Consider the following 21990-nt stretch of genomic DNA (forward strand, 5'->3'; position numbering starts at 1 on the left):
TTGTAATGGTATGCGTAGTAAAACCTGCGTTGTAACAGCACTGCGTGGTAAAAGTTTCGTTGTAATGGTTGTAAACCGGATCAGCCATCTTGATGTGAGCTAAAAATGTTTTCTAGTTCTTTTTATTGGATGGGCAGCAGTATGGTTTGTCTGAAGCTTCAAGTTATGACTAAGTTATCAAACGTTTATTAACAAAATACAGTGCATTTTAAAAAGGGTTGTTTAATTCACTAATGTCAATGAGATCTATTGAGGCGGCATTTGAACACAGCCATTTCTTATTTCCTTGGAATAAATCAAACTATTCAGAATAGTACAACTTATAGTTCCTGGAAAATTAGTAGTATTGCACTTAAACCTTGTTGCATCTAATAGTGAAACTTCTCTCAGACATTTTTCAGCAAGCTCCGAGGCTTATTGCCAATGTGAGATAATGATAAGTTATGAATTGAAATGCTTGAACAAATGCTTCTTATCACCTGATATCCAACTTGTGGTATACAGAGGAGATTAATCACTTGGCAATCTGTTTTCATCTTAAAGATGTACAATGTGTAGGCCTCAGAAAAGTGAGGTTGCCCTGCAGATTCCCTATGACCTCTAAGGTATAAACATATTTTAGCAACAGAAGCATCAAACCACATATTTGTGTATATTCTAATGAAGTTGGTAGATGGTTTTTGTATTTAAAATGGTGTATATCAAAAAGTACGTACATGGTTTTAGTATAACAAATATATTTTCAAGAGCCTAATGGTGTGTGTGTGTTGTTTTTTTTTTAATAGCTACCCATTGAAGACTTATGTAATTTAACCTCAAGGTCACTCGCAGTTTCGCTCTCTGCAGCAGTACCAGAATCCACTGAGGAAATTTTAATGAAGGGCTTCACCACATTGGGCATGCAGCATGAACGAATTGAAACTGCACAGCAAGTAAGTACCTAGAATCCTTTGTTCCCCAACATTTATCTTTGTTTTGTATTTGGTGTTCTGTAGAAATACACAGCATAGCCCACTTTTTTGATCTGTGTTCCTTGAGCATCGACATTTTGAGAGTGAGGTCCATAGTATAGTTTTTCTTGTGCCAGTTGTCATTGTTCCGCCTGTCAACAATTATCCCTTTCAAGAATGTTGTCAACAAGCCTTGTACAAGTTCTCGTAGCTTATTCTTTTCAGCCAAAGCCCTGCATCAAGATTTGTGATACTTAACTTTTCAAAACATATAAAGTACCATGCTCACACCTGGTAATTGCGCTCGATAAACGCAATAAATAAAATAAACTGCTGCATAATCACAGGAGCCTGTCCACAAATGTGTATGTGACTCTGGAGTATTGCATGTTTTTATCCTCCTATACATGCTTTCTAATTCAGACAATATAACATTGGGAAAAGTAAAGATGTACTTTTTGATTCAGAGTTGCATCATGCACGGGTGCATTCTCTAGGCCAATTTCTTTTGGAAGAATGAAGTATTGTCTACCCACCTGGGTTTAAGATTTACAATAAAACCATGAAATACAGTATGTGGTGACTGTGAAAACTGACAAAGTCTGTCTTGAAGGAAGTTGGACATGTTGTCCCACATAGAATATTTCTATCCCACACTTATTAATACATTGGAGTGTTGAGAGCTCCATTGAAGACAATCGAGTAGCTCCAGGCTTATAATGGCTGGTTTAAGCCTTCTACTCCAACATTGCAATGTTTGTCCTTCAGTTTCTCCCTTTTTAATTTAGAACATTCTACTCTCAGTGGGTGGAATATTCTAATAGCTTTAAAACCCTTCTACCTGAAACTCAACCAGATGTCGAAGGCCCTCTTCCTCGTTAGGCTTGGACCTATAATTGGGGTTTAGGGATTTAACAATCTGTATAGCCCTCAGTAGCGGGCTATTTGGGCCATAATATGTGTGTTATTAGCATTTCTATATTGCATTACTACCATTTATTTAGCTTTGAAGTGCCTTCAGAGTCTGACTCTCCTTTTCATGTCTGTATATCTCCTTTGAATATGCGATTAGAAAGTTGGTTACCCAAGAACTGTGGATTCGAAATGAAACCACAAGCACATCAGCTCATTGGTTTTCACACAGTTTATGATTTCCAACGCAGCCATTTAATCGCATTAGCTGATTGACGGACAAGGTTGCTGAAACATTATTGTGAGGAAGATTCTCGCATTTGCTTTTCTCCTTATTTTTGAGTTTATTATTTTTTATGTAAAGTGCAACTTGTACTCTAAGTAGGGTATGTGAGTGCTAGAAAACCCCAAATTACTCAACAGTGCTAGTTAACACAAAGTAAAATAAAAGGCGGAGCTAAAATGAAGGTTAAACAGGGAATGCCTATGTCTTCAGTAACCCCGTAAATCTGCAGCTGCAATTGAAAACAACCTACTCTCATGGTCTTCAGGTAGTACTTTGAATGAAAGAAAGAATGAAAGAAACATTTATAGAGCTACCCTGAGGCATCCCAGCGCTGTTTGCAGACACGGACCAAGACAACACCTTTATTGAGTAGTGACTTTGAAAAGCCAAGTTTTAACTAGTTTCCGAAAAGACAGATTGATGGGTTTGTGATGTATGTTGGGGGGGGGGGAGAATTCCACAGCCTCGCCGTATTATAGGAAAATGAGCAGCCGCTACTTCTTGCTCTATTTATTTTTGGCACTGTGGCGAGCAACATGTTCGCCGAGCGGTGGCTTCTGTTAGGGTGGAAAGGGATGATCATAGATTGATTGATTACTGGTCCCTTTCCCCGAAAAGTCTTATGGGTAATACAAAGTGCTTTGAATTTGATTCTCTCCAATATTGGCAGCCAGTGTAGAGCTTTCATAGCAGGTTTTATCTGATTGCCAATAAGGGAGATCTAGGAGCAAACGGGCTGCACAATTCTGAAGCCACCATGAACATTTTTGGAGGGTATTGTAGGGCACACCCTAGTGAGTACATTTAAATCTTGAGTACAAAAGGGACCAATAAGGCCTTGTGCATTGCCTTATACCACAGGCACACAGCTTTGAAAAAAATCCACATCCTCCTGTTAGCCTGTGCTGTAAGAGAAGAACTGGGGAGATACAGTCCCTCTGTTGCAGACAAAGTGGCAGTCTTGCAGCATAATTTTGGACAAGTTGCAATTTTTTAATCTAGTGAGCTGGAAGATCAAGGTAAATTGAATTACAGTAGTCCAAAGGCGCCTATATTCAAATGCATTAAGAATTTGCATCTTGTGAGTAAAAGTTACAAAACACATTTTTTATGTATGCAACTGGTAGAAGCATGATTTCGAAACTGAAGAAATGTGGGTTGATGCGAAGAATCTTATCTTTTTTAGAACCCAGGGTTAATTCCCAAAACATTGATGGTTTAAGAGGGCTGCAGGATTTCCATCTTTTTAGTGTCTAGAATCAGATAATTAGCACTCGTCCACAGATGTAATGAGTGTACATATTTATGGCTTGCAACTGCCTGTAATGGACAACATCTACATGACTGGATTGTTTAAGTAAATAATTCTTCTTTACTTCACATTAAAAGATTGGGATGATGTCTTTACTTGATGCTTATAAAAGGTCCCTACTGGTGGAACTCTGCCGCCTTCCCTTGACTTTGTTGAAATACTTTGGTGATTAAGGGCCTTATTGAGATTTTAAATATAAATCTCATAATATCCTATGGCAGAGGTCTTCAAACTTTTTTACTCTGAGCCCCCGTAAGCAAAATGTATGGAGGTCGGGCCCCCCTCCAAAACTTTATGGCTAGGATTGGGGGAGCGGGAGGGACATGGCTGCGTGCAGGGAGCAGGGTTTATGAGATGATTTCAGGAATACTTTTTCTATAGCTTATGAACCGCACCACATACGAAACTTATAAAACAGCAAATGCATCAAATAAAAACAGATATCCCAAACAAACTGCTCCCCATAATTGGGGTGTTGTAAGCCCCTCACACTCTTTGACCCCAATGCAACTATACTTGCTGGACTAATGATAACTGCAGTCCTGAGTAGCAGGCTATCTCCTCTGCCTCTTTTACCTCTTCCCCACCATGACGGATCATCAATTCATGGGCCCAAGTCCTTCTGCATCTGCATCTACTCCTTTATGATAACCGGCAGTGGCCACTTACATACTTGGCAGCAGTACCAGCTTCACTAATGTCCCTTTAAAAAAACACTTATATCGTCCCCTTCTTTGGGGTAGCTCTCTAAAGAAGCAGTCTCTGGCCATTTGTAAACCTAAAAATGAGTTTGCATAGAGTGCTCACTATTCTGGGCCTTCTCTTTGACAATATCTATGAATCTCAATCCTTTCCTCTGTCTCCTAGACCATTTCTGTGAGGCCCCAAGGATCGAGAGGATTAGGGCTCTGCATCTGAATGCAACCCTGCTGGCCTTCTACCAGCCACCCCATGGACTCAGCTTTCACACAAAAAACTTCCCCGAATGGTTAATACTGACTTTGACATGCCTGTGCCTGAAATCGAAGTGGGTGGTGGTAGTGCAGAAAGTTAAAAAAGAAACCGGCCTTCTTACCAGCCATTAATTGATTGAGTCACTTAAAGCCAGGGCCACTGGAATTATGAGTTTCTGCAGCAGCAGCGCTTTCCACATAATTATAAGTTTACTGCATTTGCTACATAATCTCCAGATTTCAATGACAAAAACTTGATTCTAGCTCAAATGGAACAAAAGTTAATTAAAGCATGACAAAGTGTTGCCGGAGCAGTGGAAGGCCCTGCAAAGACTGGTAATCTTGTAGTTGCTTACTGCTGTATTTGGGTGTTAAACTGGTACTAATGAGGTGAAATATTTCCCCTGACAGCGTTACTGTGAGTTAAAATGACAAAATAATGAAGTAATGCTAACTACAAAATGTGGCGCATTGTGCCGTATAACTTACCTTTTCTTGCTGGATAATTTAGTCAAACCTGCCGCATCATTTTGTTCTTTTCTGCTGAATAATTCCAGTGGATCTGCTTAAAGTTTTATGGTGGCAAAGATCTATTCTTTTTAAGATGTAATGTAACAGAGTTATCAGCTGGGATCTGGAATAGTGTGGACACTTACAAAAATGTCTGCATTAGATACAGGTTGATTACTTATTACTAAAAAGTATATTTTGTAAGAACTTGTTTTATCTCAATCACTGCATCATTTTGCAGCAGTCTAGCTTAGAGTATGTAAATACTGTTTTAAAATAATGACTTACATATTCACAGTGCTTTCTGCCACAGGCTGGGACTTCATAGCGCTATAAACAGGGCCCTTTGAATTATGCGGCGGGAGAAGGCAAAATTATGCAGCATGGTTGACTAAATTCTGCAGCAAGCACAGGCGAATTATGCTGCATATTTTGTGATAGCATTACTGCACTATTTTGCTATTTTTACACTTGTTAACATTGTCCTGGCCTTTATTGCCCCTCATAAGTACCACATTAACACCCACATATAGCAATAAGCAACAGAAAGGTGACCAGTCAACCTTTAGAAAGGGCCTTCCACTGTGAGGTAATGTGTTGCTGCATTTTTTAATCTGAAAATTATGCAGCAGACGATTGATTATGTGGCAAATGCGGGAAAACCAAAACTATGCGCTGTGAGCGCAGGGTGAGCGTAAAAGTGAAGGGTGAGAATGAGGAATGAGTTGTCTGAATGCAGGGTGAATTCCCAGACACTTGAAGTTAATCAGCATGTTATTGGCGGGACGCAGGGTTTCAGGTATTAGTTAAACTATTGCTATTATGGAATTAATTAGGGAATCAAAGGTGAAATAAATAAATAATGTGCTGATCCTGCATCAAACTTCCAGTCTTATGATTAGGGTTGCCAGCTCATGATTTTGATGTTGCAGACGGCACAAAAATAAACAGTCACCTAAAGCCCTATTTTCAGCACTTATGTGTACGTACTTCGAAAAGCAAATATAAAGTACTTTTAAATGTGTTCTAGGGCTGCCTGAATGATTCATGACTGAAAATAAAAGGAACAGACAGAAAGTCACATTACAAATGAATACATACTTTTTATTTAAGACCCTATTTAGTGTCAAAGCAAGGTCTTTGCAGGCTCTTTAAACATACATGGCTGGCACTTTTTCTATTGGCAATCCTTTTTTGTATTCCTTTTCATGAAATGCATTTTCACACAGCAGTAAGTTTAAAATGCAAATGTAAGGAATAGGCAGAGCACAGGGGGCACTGGAAAAAGAAACAAGCATTTACAATGCAACGGTCTCGCCTTTGCAAAAGTTAGAACTATTGTCATTGTAAATGACAATGTTTTTATTTATGTGTTGGTTTTGAAAACAGATAAATAAATGGTATTGTCATTTACAATGCCAATAGCTTAATCTCTCGCAAATGTGAGACTTATTGCATGTGTACACACACACACACACACACATACAGAGCGAGACACACACACACAGCGCGAGACACACAAAGAGCCACACACATAGCCACACACAATGCAACTTGAACTCACCTTCACGAGACAGCAGGCTCCGGCGCTGGGCCGCATCCGGGGCACACAGAGCTCACGCCTGCGGTGGCACCGCTCTTGAGGGCAGCACGGACAGTGATTCCGTGAAGGCCCAGAGCAACTCCTATCAGTCACCGTCATGTATAATGCACAGCACCCTGCATTCAGTGCGCAAACCTTAGAAAGGGTCACATCTCCAGCTACAATACTCTTCTGTTTTTAACACCTTACCTCACAAACTTAAGATGCCATTAAATGATGATTATCGTGAAGGATGAACGTCTGCAGCGACAGGATACTTCCAATTTTACTACCATGAGGTGGCAATCCCAGAGTGCTCTAAATTATGCAAATCTTGAATGGAATATCATCTTCAGCTACAGGAGCCTTCAGTTTTTAAAACACGTCAGTTTAGAGGACCCCAAAAATGATGTTTTGTAAATTGTGTAAAGAGCCCAAAATTAGGATTCGCAAATTATTCAAAACGTCAAAGGCGTAACATGTCCAGCTACGGGATTCTACTAGCTTAAAAACACAGGGCACATGGTCAAATGCCGCATACCTTATGCACATCGTCGAAAGTGTGACGCCTACAGATACGAGAGTCTTCTATTTTTAAAAACAAACAGTACTTTGAAAGAGTAACGTCTGCAGCTGCAAGATTAATACACCCCATTATAACAAATCAGGAGTGCCGCATAAATTATGCAGGGTTTTGAAAGCGTGATATCTATAGCTGCTGAATTTTTCTATGTTTTAAAAAAAAACACTTTGCAACCTTATTCATTATAGGGTACCATTATTATGTGCCTTTGCTTCTATCATTTACAATTCATTTCACTCACGTGATGTTTAATCTTTACATACAGTAATCACTGTCCCGTTGCTCGAGACGGCAGCCACTGATAAATGGATGCATGCTGGCTGGCGGGGTGTGCATTCTTTTCTCTGAAGCTTGTCGCCTCCCATGCATCAGCACTTGTCTGTGTTGCGAGTGAAGCAGGGGCAGGGGGTGTACAAACATAAGGCAAGGCAGAGAGTCACTCCAGTTCGGGGCATCAACATGACGGTGAGGGAGGTGCTTTACTATTTGCTTATGGCTTGCGCTGGTGGCATCCATGTCTTTGCAGGGGGTCAGCGTTTATGATACTTTCAGTCATTGCATCATATGAAATAAAAGGTTGGCACTTTTTATTTCAGTCACACCTGCTCTTTTGTGAACCGGGTCCTTTGAGGCACGTCTTCACTAATGGTTATGAGTTGGTAGTAAACCGCAACATCCCTAACAAGACTATGTACCGGCACAGAAGTGCAACTGCATTCCCAGATTATAACTCAGTGGGTTGTAGTACATACTTCAAGCCTGTGTGTCAAGGCTGGAATTAAGGCCTTATTAGCTGTGCAAACTTTCATACTTGATAAAATGAGAACCGTTGTTAACTAAGATAAAATGAGTAACACTATCAGGTACTGGTAAGGCCTCTTATCAGCGTGAATAGCTTTATGATAAGAATACACACAACTCAATGTGTAAGAAATGTAAGTAATGCAAGCAAACCAATTTGAGTGGAATGAGGGGCACGGGGCAGGAAAGATCTTTAAAAAAATGGGAAAGGAGCCCGCACACTCGTCAAAACTTTCATTCCGCCCCTCCTCGCAAAGTTTTACTCTTAACACATCTGGGCTCTCATGCCTGCAACAAGGAGCGGGCCCCCGCACCGCCGATGCTCAGGACAACACGCCGCAGCTCCATCACAGCTCCTCACTCTACAAAACAAGCAACACTGATGGGGGTGGGGCACTGAGGAGATTAAGTGACGGAGAAACAGACGGCAAGTGAATAATTAGGGGAAGCTTGTGGAAGGGAGGGAGGGACACGCGAGAAGAGGGCAGGCAGGGGCTTGTGGTGAGCGGGGGTTTAACGTCTAAGCAGCCATCTCTGGATGCTTCAGAGTGGCATCTTCATGGGATTGCCTCTGGGAAAGGAAGAGCTCCTGACAACCTTTTAAACATGGTCAGTGTCTCAGTTTGAGTCACTATTGCTTCCCTATGTACATTAGCAGCTTGTAGTGCCATCTAGTGCATGGCTGGTGCCATAAAACAATAGTAACCAACTTAAAACATGACTGCACTGTTTCGTTCTTTCTTGAAATGCTACCCTCACTTGTTCTGATAAAAAAATTATTTGATGTGTACTGTGCAGCCATATGTGCCTCAATAAATTTTCCTGACTAGGAGGGTAACACAAAAAAACAAACAGTGGGTGGGTTATTGAGGTGCCACTGGAGAAGGCGCACACGTTAATTATACACAAATCTGTTTAATAAATGCCACTCCGCTGTCTTCATGGGGTGCATGAAATTGGGAGACAGAGAAACAATGAGCGATTACATAATCCCCCTGCAATGTAGACGTCTATCACCGTTCACTGACACTGTCTTTGAATAAGGAACTCCGATACGGGTGATGCTATTGCATTTGTCTTCTCGCTTCATTGCAGAATGTGCTGCAGAAGCAAACGGGAGTTATATTAAAGTAAGACTTTTTTCTAGGAACGAAGACAAAAAAAACACTCTTCTGCTTCCGATAAGTGTACCCCATCAAGGTTATCGTTTGCATGCAATATGAAGAACTCAGCGCCTGCACGGCAGATTGGCATGACATGCGAACAGAGAGTCCGCTGAACTTTTGTTATAAAATATTTAGACTGAAGATAGCGCAGAGGTCTAAGCAGGGCCCTAAACATGCTATGCTCGAGGGGAGAGACAAAAAAACAAGCATTACATGAGAAGCACATCTTCTACACAAAACATGCCACGCTTTCCATCATTTGTCACTCAGGCCATAAAAATGGAGTTCCTCACGAGCCAAGCTGGCAGCTGCTGCATTATAGCTAGGAGCTCCGACGCCAGGCGAAACCTAAAAAACTAAGCTTTGGTAACCAGTTTCCAAATGTATGCAAATGGTCTTTAAAGACCTGCGAAAAACTGTGCTGTGCTGGAGTCTTAATAAGACTCCAGACACTGCCCAGCCGAGCCCCCAGCAGCACACCCATTGACCTCTGGCCCCACGGCACTCTGAGGCCTTCGGAGTAAATGAAGACAGCCTGGAAATGCAGCAAACAAACATCGCTGCACTTCCAGGCGTCTTCATTTACACGTGCTGGCAGAGGCCTTTGCGCCCCCCTGGGAACCCATCCACGCCCCCCCCCAGGGGGGCGCGCCCCACAGTTTGAAGAACTGTGTCCTATGGGGATTTATGGTTCGGCTGACGGGATATCTTTCACCTTTGTGACGGAGTAACCCGTTTGCGGAAATTTAAATCAAGCCCATAGATTTTTAGCCTTTGGGGCCTAAAATATTTCTGCATTCTTCTTAGTAGGTTCATTCAGTAGGGGTATTCCACGCTTCAGTTTCGTAGGATTCACCACCAAAAATAGGTGTCCAAAGGTGTGTTACATACTAAAACATTTATATATTTATGAGACTGTGATCCCCTTCCTTTCAACATTTCAGTCTTTATGGGTGGGCACGGAGGATATACAGTCTGTTTTTCCCCCTTTCTTCAGACTGTGAAGTAATGACCTATACTTGAGAGACTTTAGCTGTCGGTGCTACTGCCTTGTTTTTAGCTCTCAGCCAGCTATCTTGGGTACCTTTGATCTCATATTTTTCAGAATATTTTCCTGGGAACATGTTGCACTTATTGTCCATAGTCTTAAGTATTCATATACAAAGGATACATCATATATAATGCTGCCAGTGGGTGGGTTCACTTAGCACCTACCCATTTCAGCAACATGTAAGAATTTTTTAACTAAGAATTTCAAAAATGGACCAGCAGACCAGATTGCTAAAGAGTGCCCGAATGGCCATATGGAACAACTTATAGTTAATGCACCTATGAAAGAATTGTAAGTGGTGAAGTTTGGGATCTCTCAGTTCCTACCTAGTAAAAGTCTCCGGCTCACACAGTGGTCTAATATATTCTTAAAAGATGAGTTTTTTGGAGAAAATAATTCCAAATTGGAGTTAAAAAGGGACATTATTCATGTCCTTGACATGAAATGCCAGACAGTGGGCAATAGCATGTTGACACAGACTGAACCTGAGACCGTCACCTCCTTTTGTACATCTTACACTCCTGGAGTGTCTATGTTTTATAGCATTGCTTTAATGCTGAACATTTTACAGGAGCATTAATCTTCATCAACAACAAAACCAAGGTTTTAGAAGGTGTAAAGACGGTGCATGTTACCATAATACAGGAGTTATTTAAATCAATTTCGACTAACTCTAGCTGTGTTACTGAGAAAACCATAAAGGATCAAAACACCAGTCATGGGGAGGTGACAGTAGGCCTATATGTATTACAAAAGGCTATTTTGATCAAGAAACAAGGCAGATTATGTGGCAGGCTGTTGTGTGTCGGTCATTATAGTATTATGAGGAAATTCATCTATTTTACAGGTAAAAAGCGGAAGATTAAACCTCTTTAATGGCTAGCAATAATCAAAGAAGGAACCTTAAAAGTACAATCGTATGAAATTGGAATTCATTCAAAACCCATAGAAGGACCATTAAGAGGAGCAATTGCATTAATTGTACTTGGAGTATATTAGATTGAATGGGAAAACTTCCCAGTGTGAGTGTATGCGTAAACCTTCTAAGTGCTTGAGCGTGGAAACTAATGAAAAGAGAGAAATACTTAGAGGATCCCCCATAGGTTTCTGTTTTCAAGATAGAAATAGCCCTGGGTTTTGGGACCTTTGAAAAGAAGCAGAAAGGTAATGAATATTTAAAGTATTAATGGTATTGGAGTGGACAGTTCTAAAGAGAGGTGGGAGCAGGTGGGCTTGGCCCTTGCTTCTCAGTGGGATCATTACATCTATATTGATTAAATGAAGGTCAGAAAAACAACACAAACTAAATCCTCTAAGTAGAGGATTGCTTCTCAATCTTTTTTCTTTTCAAAAGTGTTTTTAAAAACATCAGTGAAAGTGTGTTTACATCATAGTTATAGCTCAAGCATTATTGGTGGCTATCTCAATCGGTAAAGAGAAGAGTAGCAGAAGGAAAGAGATAAGAAAGAAACAAAACAACACTTTATAATGATCAGTTTAAGATTCAACCTCAGTTAGAGTTCTTGTAGAGGATTTGTCATAAAGCAATTCTGGTCTTTTTGTGTGGTGAGGTGTCTAATGTGACTATGGAGGTTTCACTTTTTGGCTATATAGATCCATTTTGTTCTGGTTCTGGTATGATTTTCTGTACTGAAATGATTTCCTTTCCTGTAATATCCAACAGTAAGGCTGCGGAGACAAAGGTCTCAAGTTCAGCCGCGGCCCGTGGAGGGAGTTACGGTGGGGCAGGGAGGGGGAGGGGCAGGGTGGATGGTGCTAAATACCGGCATATGGATAATTGCAGGTAAGTACACCATTTAATTAATTAAACGAAATTCGTAGCACGCACAGCATCGCATTTTGCGATGCAGTGCGCGCTACGAAATTCGTTTTATTAATTAAATTGTGTACTTACCTGCAATTATCCATATGCCAGTTTTTAGCACCCTCCTCCCTGCCCCACCGTAACTCCCTCCACGGGCCGCGGATGCTCAAGGTTTTTACACCATACAAACTTGAATGAATAAATATTAGTATCTTGGGGCACCAATACAATATTAGCCAAAGAAGATGATTTGATTAGAATTGTATTTGAGTTATATGGACATTATGAAATTGAGCGTGACTTGTTTGAGGACATTGTGTTGTTGAGATTTAACGCCAGCCTGGTACCATTCCAAATTAAGTATGTGGATGAGCAAGGCATGAATCTTAGAGTAGAATGAGGGATGGCGGTAGATGGGTGGGTTAAAGTGGAGCAGGGGAGTTATTACATCTTATTTCAAACTTACATTTTAAGTCTGCTGATCTAATTGCTAGGAAAGTGAATGCATATTTCCAACCTGTAAGATTAAATGTTATTATAGTATGTTGACCATTGTGTTTATAAAAATATTATGGACAACCTGGTCAGGAGAAATATGAGGTACATCTCACCAAGTTAAGATTTGGACTGTTTAAGAAATACATATCCAGATTTTGTGATATTGTTAGCAAGAGATATTAATTTAAAAATGAATACTTCTGAGCATGCAGTTGGTTACCTGAGCAGTTCTTATGGTGTGACTTGACTCTGAGAGGTCTGAAGGTCCTACTTACTCTCTAGCAAAGAAGATCGTAGTACAGTTTGGTCTGTCTGAATGAAGAAGTATCAGTGACTGTCCAGCTGGACACTACCTGTGTTCATGAGGCAAGCAAAGGTCTAATTTACTCCAACTTTGTTTTGTTAGAGCACTTTGCTAGTGTACAGATTTTGCTTTGAGGATTTTTGAGCGTTATGATCATAGGTATTTAAAGCTGAAATATGATTCAAGTAAAATGATCCTTCCATAAGAGAGGCTAACATACGTTTTTTAACCTCCCCCCATATATTAAGAACGCATATATCAAGAGAGGGTATTGCTACATAAATAATTAGCAGTTGGAATGTAATCTAATTATGTGAGAAAATTGCAGTATTTTTGATCGGATGAGTGAGCTAAAAAAACAGGTTGTGTACTGTGTTCAGCAGACCTGTAGATAATCTAGAGAGGGCGTGGGGCGCAGTTCCCCAAGGAAGAGGTGTTTTACTCGAAACTGCCTTATAGCTAAAATGAATCTTGCTATAGCGAAGTAGGCTTTGTATATTCAGAAATACGTTTAATGACTAAGCATTGGTGTAAATCCTGCCTGGTAAATCCAATGTCTTATGAGTCTAATCCAATTGACAAATGGGATGTGTATTTACGGGTTTAAGGTAAAATTTAGTATACTATTGTATTGCTGTTTTTATTAAAGGGCAATAAAAATTGATTTTACAAGTGTTTATACAAAGCATGGTTGTGTGTGTCAGTCTGTGGTTATTTTATTATTCAGAAGGCATATAAAGATGTGATTATTGATATAGCAAGATTTATAAATCTATTTTTCAAAAAGTGCTTCCATCGGTAATCGGATGTTTGTATTTTTACTGGTTTTATAGTGATCACTGGGCACGGTGGATTACAAAGAGCTATATGAACTACAATATAGAGCTTTCTCTGTACTAAATTACAAAAATCATCGTCTTATGTACCGTATTCCTAGTAGAAACATCAAGTCTAAGGCCTGGAAGCTGCAGTGTATGGTGCAGCGGCATGGGGCACCTGCAAAGTAACCCGCTTAATTATAGTTGAAAACTGGATTGTGAGAGCGGTGCTTAATGTTCCACAAAGCGTTCTCTGAAATTCCATTATGCTTGGACCTAGGGTTGAATAATATAGTGTACATTGCAAATATACGACCACTGTCATATTGGGTGAGGCTTTAGTCAATAATCAATTATAGCCTCACAGGAAATCATTTATTGAATTGAAAGTAAGGAATTGTGAGCTTAAACTACCATGATTCAGATATGTAAAGTCTTGGCGCTATCTACCAAACCTGCAAGAGATCTGGGAAACACCACAATCCGTTTCTAAAGACTCATTGGAACTGGTAGAATCAAGATATTGGTTATTTGTTCTTGAAACTGGTACCAAAAGACTAGAAGAGGCAGTTTGGTAGAGAAGTTCCTTGATAGTAAAAACCTGCTGCTTTTAACATCCTCCCTCAATAGAACTGAGGCACCTGATGCAATAACTTGTATCTGCTCCACTAAAGGTTGTAAAAAATCTAGCCATCTATCTTGAACCCACCTTCATGTGTAAGGCTCAGGTCAATCACTTGGTTTCCGATTGTCATTTTTACTTAAGCTTTTGAAGAGGATCTAACTCTTCCTTCCCAAGCAGGTCCATGAGGTTGTGGTATATAAATAAATAATACCGGATCTATTTTTGAATGAATGAATGAATAACAGATAGCTCAATAAAATAAGAGTCAAGATTCGAGGTAGTAGGAGTTTCTGCAGGTTTATTACAGCATAAGGACAGGATCAGGACAACCTGCATAGAACAGAGGTGACAGGGCCCAGCAGGACAACTGGGGCCCAGCAGCTGCCGGGGCTTGATCTGGGATGAGCGCGCTAACTTTTAATAACAATACATGGACTTATATACATAGCGCGAACACATAGTATTACATTGCAGTAGGCGTAGCAGTGGGTGGAGCAGAAGGCGTGACGCGTAGCAGTCGCGAAAGATAACAGAAAAAAAGAGGTGTGACTGGGAGTATACTTAGGCATGTGATGAAAACGTAACAGAATATGTCATGAATGGGCGGAAACATTGGAGGGGGCTACCTAAGGAGCCGGGACCTCTAACCTGATGGTGCGCGCAAACTGGCAATGACGTATTACTAGGAGAAGCTGGGGGCTACGAACTCTGTGCTAGGAGCAGAGACTAGAGTCTGGAGGGTCGGAGCGACATGTACCTAAACCCTATCTGGTATCTGATGTTTAGGGAACATGTTGATATAAACTAGAAGTCATGAGGGGAAAAGCTAACTTGACTCTAAGACTGGACCATGCATTATTCTACATGTAGTGCGTGATGAAGAATACTAAATGACCATTAAATACAGTATTTCTCTAACATGGAGACGAGAAGGCTAGACAATGACGGAAACTATTGATGCAGTTCAGTAGCTTAGGAATGCAGAAGAGGAGGACTGAACTGATAGCTGGAACTATAACATACTTTTGGCAGACTCAGAGACAGAGCCGAGCTGCACCGGGCACTGCGAGGCAGGAAGTAAGTGAAGGGTCGAGGATACAGGTGGGGGCTGTATCGCTCCTCAGCGAGGCTTTCAGGAGACAGGAGCTGAATCTGATGTCCGGGCCCTGTTGAGGCCTGGAAACGGGGACTTTATAATGGAATAACGTGCACACTGAGAAACGTGGCAACGTAACTTTACATAGGCCTGATATTCGTAGTATTCACGAGGACTGGAAACTAACATACTAAAGGTGGACACAACTGGAATTGCGTCATTAATCGGACATGGGGAATAACATATGCATATTAGTCATGCACACATAACATATGATGGATGAGGCGTAGGGACACAGAACATGGCAAAATTTACTTTTCCACATTCCCTCCTTGTCACTACGTTTCCATCAGGAAACATCAATATTCATGATACCATCTATCATTTCATACAGTACCATTTGCTCGTCTCGAATTGTCTTGGAACGGGATTTAGAACGGGGCTTGGGACTAGGAATACAAGAGGCAGCACACATGCTGCAAATCGCAGGGCCACATTGTATACAGAGGCAGCAGCTAAATATGATCGCTACTGCAATACCTAAAAAGGACAGGACTTTCCATCCCCATGCGGAAATTATATTCCAGAACCAACCGGACCATGTCCAGGTGCCTGGATCTTGGTGTAACAGATGGGCAATTTTATGGAGTCTGGTTATAGCTGAATAGACAGACGGCGCGTTATTTGGAATGAAAATGCAGCAACTAGATCCGATGACTCTACAGGCCCCGCCCCTATCGGCCAGTATGACGTCAAGGACGAGACGATTTTGCAAAACGACAAATCTCATAGCAGATTGTTCTTCGGTTAAGTTACCTAGAGCAGAGGCAGTCTCATTTACTACAGCTTCAAGGGTTCTTGTTAATCTACGGATCAGTTTACTATTCTGGACAGGTCCTACAAAGAAGAAGAAACCTTTATTGAAATCTGTATACTGTTCTAGAGTAGTTTCAGTATAATCGACAATTGGGGACTCCCTTCTATGTCTAATGTGTACTAGATGTGTGTTTCTGTGATAATCAGATGGGGCTAGGAAAACAGGTGGCAGTAGGAAGGCAATGTAACAGGTTCCCTCCCAATCGAGGGGCAGACGAACATATGCAGTTTGACCACAAATAAAATAAGAATGACGTGAAGCTTTGAAAACAGATTTCCCACTGTCACTATACTGGATAACAGCAGTACATTCACTATGACCTACATGTATGGAACCATAACTACGGACACATAATTCGCCTTTGACAGGTAGAACTGAAATAGCAGGTAAGTCTGGAGTAGTATCAGACTGAACATTCAGGACCATGAAATTCGACGAATAATTACCTAAATTATATACTTCATTTTCTAGATCTAAACCTGTTCTGTGGGGGAGACCTTTCTTGTCTGGAAAACATGTACTGTTAAGAAAGGACATATCTGTTGCGGATGACGTTAACGTGGACCATGCTCCACATGAACCATTATGAGAAAATGGATAAGGAAAGAGTGGCAGAACTCCCTTCGGTGTCTGGAAAGGGGGGAGTCGACCACACACCCAACAATTAGTGGCATTGCTGGTCTGGTGTGAGTAATGTAACATACGGATAAATGAGTTGTTGCGCATAGCGAGGCGGTAAGAATATTCGTGAGGAGGCAGATCACTAAACGTGTGCTCTACTGTAGCATTAGCAGACATATTTACATGAGGAACTGGAAAATACAGATAGAACGCATAGCTGGTGCAGGAAATCATTATGCTGATGAATAATATGAAACTCAGAAAAACGATACATTGAATTGAACTTCGACTGACTCTCTCACTATGGGGGTCTATGTTATACATGTCAGAAACAGTCTAACCGTTTCACCTAGGGGAGGACTTATACAATTAAACTGACTGACTTATTTTGCTAGACCTGAGCTTTAACTTATACTCCTGTTGCGGAGTTTTCTCTAACAAGGGAGGGGTTGTAGTAATGTCTTTTGCGGGACAGTCCTTTAAAACAATGTTTTGGCAGTCTTTAGAATCTTGGGAATCCTTGGAAATGTTCTTGGAGACTGGTTTCAATCCATTGAAAAGTTTTACATGAGAAAGATGGACCCACCCCTTCCTGCCTTCCAACTTGACGGCAGTACGGGTGGTCAAGAGGACCTGACGTGGCTCCTTCCAACGAGGCTCCAGCGGACTTGATCTGTCAAAATTTCGGACCATCACAAGGGAACCTGGAACGATTTCATGCGGTGCCACCTCGGTATTGTCTGGAAATGCGGCGGCAACCTGTGAACGACATGAGTTGAGGGCAGACATCAAGGAAGCTAGGTAATCTGTCAGCATATTACATGAAACATCGGTAATACTTCGGGGTCTAGGAGTACCCCACATGTTAGGGGGGCGGCCGAATACGACCTCATACGGGGACAGACCTGATCTGGAATGTGCGACCATGCGCATATAAAACAAAGCGACTGGCAGAGCTACTAGCCAGTCCACACCTTTTTCTTTACAAACTTTGGCAATACGGATTTTCAGGGTCTGATTATGTCTCTCGACTAGACCGGCTGCTTCAGGATGGCGTACACAATGAAACTTCCACTGGTACCCTAACAAAAGGGAAACGTGCTTCATTAACTCTGAGGAGAATGGCTGACCGTTATCAGAATATACGACTCTAGGGAGTCCGTATCTAGGGAAGAATTCACGAACCAACTGCTTGGCAGTGGTCGCGGCTGTGTAATCTGGGACTGGATATGCTTCTGTCCACCTGGACAAAGCGCATACAACTACAAGGACATACTTGAAACCTCGACATCGCTCCATCTGAATATAATCCATCTGGAGGACCTCAAAAGGGTGGTCAGGGGGCTGGAAACCACCTTGTTCCACCGGGACACTTTTACCTGGATTAAACTGACAACATATCATACAGGTACGGACTTTCTGTTTGGCTGCAGCTCGTAAATGCTTATTGAACCAAATATTCTGGATACTGTCTAACATAGCTTTTTCTCCTAAATGTGCTGGACTATGTGCGGTATTGATAATGACTTGAACCATAGAGTCGGGGAGAAACCATGTGGCTCTACCCTTCGTTAACCATCCTTGATCTGTCTGGACCCCTCCTTGTTCAGACCATTTCTTGATTTCATCGGGAGTAGCATGTAACTGGATATCTATGACATCTTGTGTAGGGTCCTTAACTGTCATGCATGTAATCGGATCTGGAGTATGTGTCATGTTAACTGGAATGTCTGGAGTCTGTGCTGTAAGCTTGGCTGTGCGGTCTGCTAGATCATTACCTTGGGAAATAATGTCAGTAACTTTCGTATGTGCTTTGCATTTCATGATAGCAATAGATGTCGGTAAATGTATGGCATCTAACAGGGCTTGAATAAGGAGACCATGCTGAATCTTGGTTCCATGAGAAGTCATAAAACCTCTCTCCTGCCAGAGCACTCCGAAGTCGTGTACAACTCCGAATGCGTAACGTGAATCTGTGTAAACATTAACTTTCAAGTTCTTGGCGTGTATACAGGCTTGTGTCAGAGCAACTAGCTCTGCTGCTTGAGCGGACAGGGTGTCAATACGGTGTGTCTCAATAACTTCGGTGTCAGTAGTTACTGCATACGCGGCGACTAGTTCTCCTGTACTAGTTCTCATACATGAACCATCCACATAAAGTGTCAGGTCGGGATCTGGTAACGGAATATCTGTCAGGTCTTGTCTTGGCTTTGTCGTAATATTAACTACTTCCACACAGTCATGTGGGTCAGGATTTGAACTAACTGATGGTAACAGTGTAGCAGGATTCAGGACATTGCAGCGTCTAATTTCTATGTGTGGCTGGAACAGTGTCAATTCATAACCTGTTAAACGTGCAATTGTCAAGTGCTGTGTTTGTGTTCGGTTTAAAAGAACTTCTACTGAATGTGGGACTTGTACTGTCAGGGAGTGTCCTAAAACTATGGAATCACTTTGTCTGATAGCTAGAGCTGTGGCTGCAACTGACTTGAGGCACGCAGGCAACGCCTGGGCGACTGGATCTAATGTGCTCGAAAAATAAGCACAGGGCTTGTATTGTCCTGCTTGATCTTGTGTAAGAACAGATAATGCTGTACCTTCACGTTCAGTAACGAAAAGTGTAAAAGGCTTACTGTAGTTCGGTGTAGCTAGAACTGGAGCTTGACATAGGGCTTTCTTTAACTCATTGAAACTAAGTGTATGGTCAGATGTCCAAGGGAGGACAGTCGATACGGCTGCCTCCTGTGTCGTTAACTGTATCAGTGGCTTGGCTAGAAATGCATACTGGGGAATCCATTGTCTACAATAAGAAGTAAGGCCGATAAAGGCACGTACCTCCTTCTGGGTTCTGGGCTGGGGAAGACTCGCTATTAACTGGATACGGTCGGGTGTCAACTGCCTACCCCTCTTGGACAGCAAGTGTCCTAAGTATACCACTTGCTGGACACAGAATTGAAGCTTCGAAGGTGACACCTTGTGCCCCATCTCGGCAAGGAAATACAAAACTGTAAGTGACGCTCGTTCGCAGTCACGTTCAGAACGGGCTGTGATCAGGAGATCATCGACATACTGGAGCAGGGCAGTGTCAGTTGGCATGTGAATGTTGTCTAGTTGTCTCTTAAGTGCTTGACTGTAAATACTAGGGCTTTCTGTGAAACCTTGAGGAGCGCGTGTAAACATATAGCTCCTTCCATTTAAACAGAATCCGAAAAGAAACTGGCTGTCTGGATGAATAGGAACACTAAAAAATGCATTCTTGAGGTCTATGACAGTGAAGAACGTGGCTTCGGAATCAATGGCTGTTAATAGGGAAGAGATGTCTGGAACAACTGGGTACTGAGGAATAATACATTTATTAAGTTCTCGTAAATCAATCACTAATCGATATACTGGGGGTGCATTTGGATCAGTACGTTTCATGACTGGAATGATCGGAGAATTACATACATTGGAGTCAGTTTCTACAACTACTCCTTGAGCCATGAGCTCGTCAATAATTTTGGATAAGGCTGCTACAGCCTCAGATGGCAATCTGTACTGTCTGATTCGGGGTAACACTACACCTGGCTTGAGAGTCACACGATGGGGTGTGATTTGCATGTAACCTACATCAGTTGAACCTTGCGCCCATAAGTGCTGTGGAACATTAGACAATCTCGAATCAAAATCTCGTAATACATAGTGACCCTTGAAGTCACGTAGGAACAGACGTATTCCCTCTGGGGAACAGCAAATAACTGCACCTAACTCTTTCAGTGTCTTAATGCCTAATAGGTTTTCTGGACATGACTTAGTAAGTAACAGATCAGTAGTGCGGGACAATGGACCTACCTCTAGAGTGACTGGCTTTGATATCTCATTAACTATTGGCTTTCCTGAAAATCCAAGGGAAACATTTCTTGAGCCTGAGAGCGGAGCCCCTGGAACTTCGGCATGACTAATTGTGGTCCTACTTGCCCCTGTATCGATCAAAAACTTTCTGTCTTTCCCTAATACTTGACTGTGAACATAGGGACCTTCTTGATCTACAGGTATCTCGATGAGAGGCAAGCCTACCTCCCTCTCTAGGCTGTTTCATGAATATGGCTGGTACTCTGGATACTCAGACTGTGCATACTGGTACATCTGCGATGTAACGTGCTGTGTTGCAGCAATAGGCTGCGGAGCTGTAACTGTCTGTGGTGCATTCTGTGGCTGAGGAATCTGTGAAACTTGTTCTTGTCTAGGCGGACGTGGTCTTTCTTTAGTCTTACCAGTAGCTATGTTGTGTTTCAGAACTGCACACTCGTTTATAAAATGACCTGGCTGTTTACAATAATTGCAGTTCCCTTTAACGGGAGCTGCAGGATGACTGGCTTGATTCGGACCCCTCTTCTGACTGTCTTGAGGAACAGATTGTGCAACCAGCACTTTCATTTTCGTGTCTTTCATACGTTTTCTCTCGTGTTCTTGCTCTTCCCTGATTCTATTCTGGTGATACTGGAGCATCTGGAGCATCTGGGACGGAGTATTCGCTTGCCAGGTGCTTTCGACTTTCAAAACTCGATTTTTAATTTGTGGACTTGAATTCTCGACTAATTTGGTAACGAAAAGGTGAGGGTATGACTCACTACTTGTCTTGAGACCACTGTTAATACTAAAGCATTTTTCAAATCTAGAATAAAAATCACTAATATCTTCATCTTGTTTCTGTTTACAGGCTGAGATTGCATCCCAGTCTTCCTTCCTAGTTGTCAATAATCTGGGTAAAACTTGAATCAATAATTCTGGTAATTCTTTACATCTATCTCCAAGACCGGTACCTGGTACTCGTGCCTTGTCTTCAGCTTCTAGAGCTGTCCAATCGATCTTTTTCTCTCCCACCTCCCATTCTTTTTCCTTTAACTTTTCATACACCCCTGCGGGTAACAGGACCTTTAACATTTTAATGATATCTGGGTAAGTGTATTCTCCCATACGGAGCATGTCTTTTAATTCTCTATGGAACCCTGCTGGATCTTTGTCATGACAGGGAATTAATTTCTTCATTTCAAGAAGTTCCATCTTTGAAATCGGAGTGTATACAAACACTCGTTGCATTACGCCACCCGCCCCTTGGACTGGGTGGACTTCTCGTAACGGATTCTGTCTGTCTATGTAGAATGATTTACTTTCTGGGGGTGAGACATGAACAAAATGCGGGTTCAGGAACGTTCTATATTTGTGGCGCTGTTCTAGAAT

General features: G+C 41.7%; 1 protein-coding gene across 1 annotated transcript in view; it reads left to right on the forward strand.

Moving 5' to 3' along the window:
- Positions 1-21990, forward strand: part of COG3 (component of oligomeric golgi complex 3) — a 450848-nt gene that overhangs the window by 47422 nt on the left and 381436 nt on the right. The window contains exon 2 of the mRNA XM_078657314.1: positions 786-932. Coding sequence (XP_078513440.1) covers positions 786-932 — 147 coding nt within the window. The remainder of the gene's footprint in view (positions 1-785; positions 933-21990) is intronic.

This window comes from Lissotriton helveticus, chromosome 8, assembly GCF_964261635.1.
Source record: "Lissotriton helveticus chromosome 8, aLisHel1.1, whole genome shotgun sequence".
NCBI lineage: Eukaryota > Metazoa > Chordata > Amphibia > Caudata > Salamandridae > Lissotriton > Lissotriton helveticus.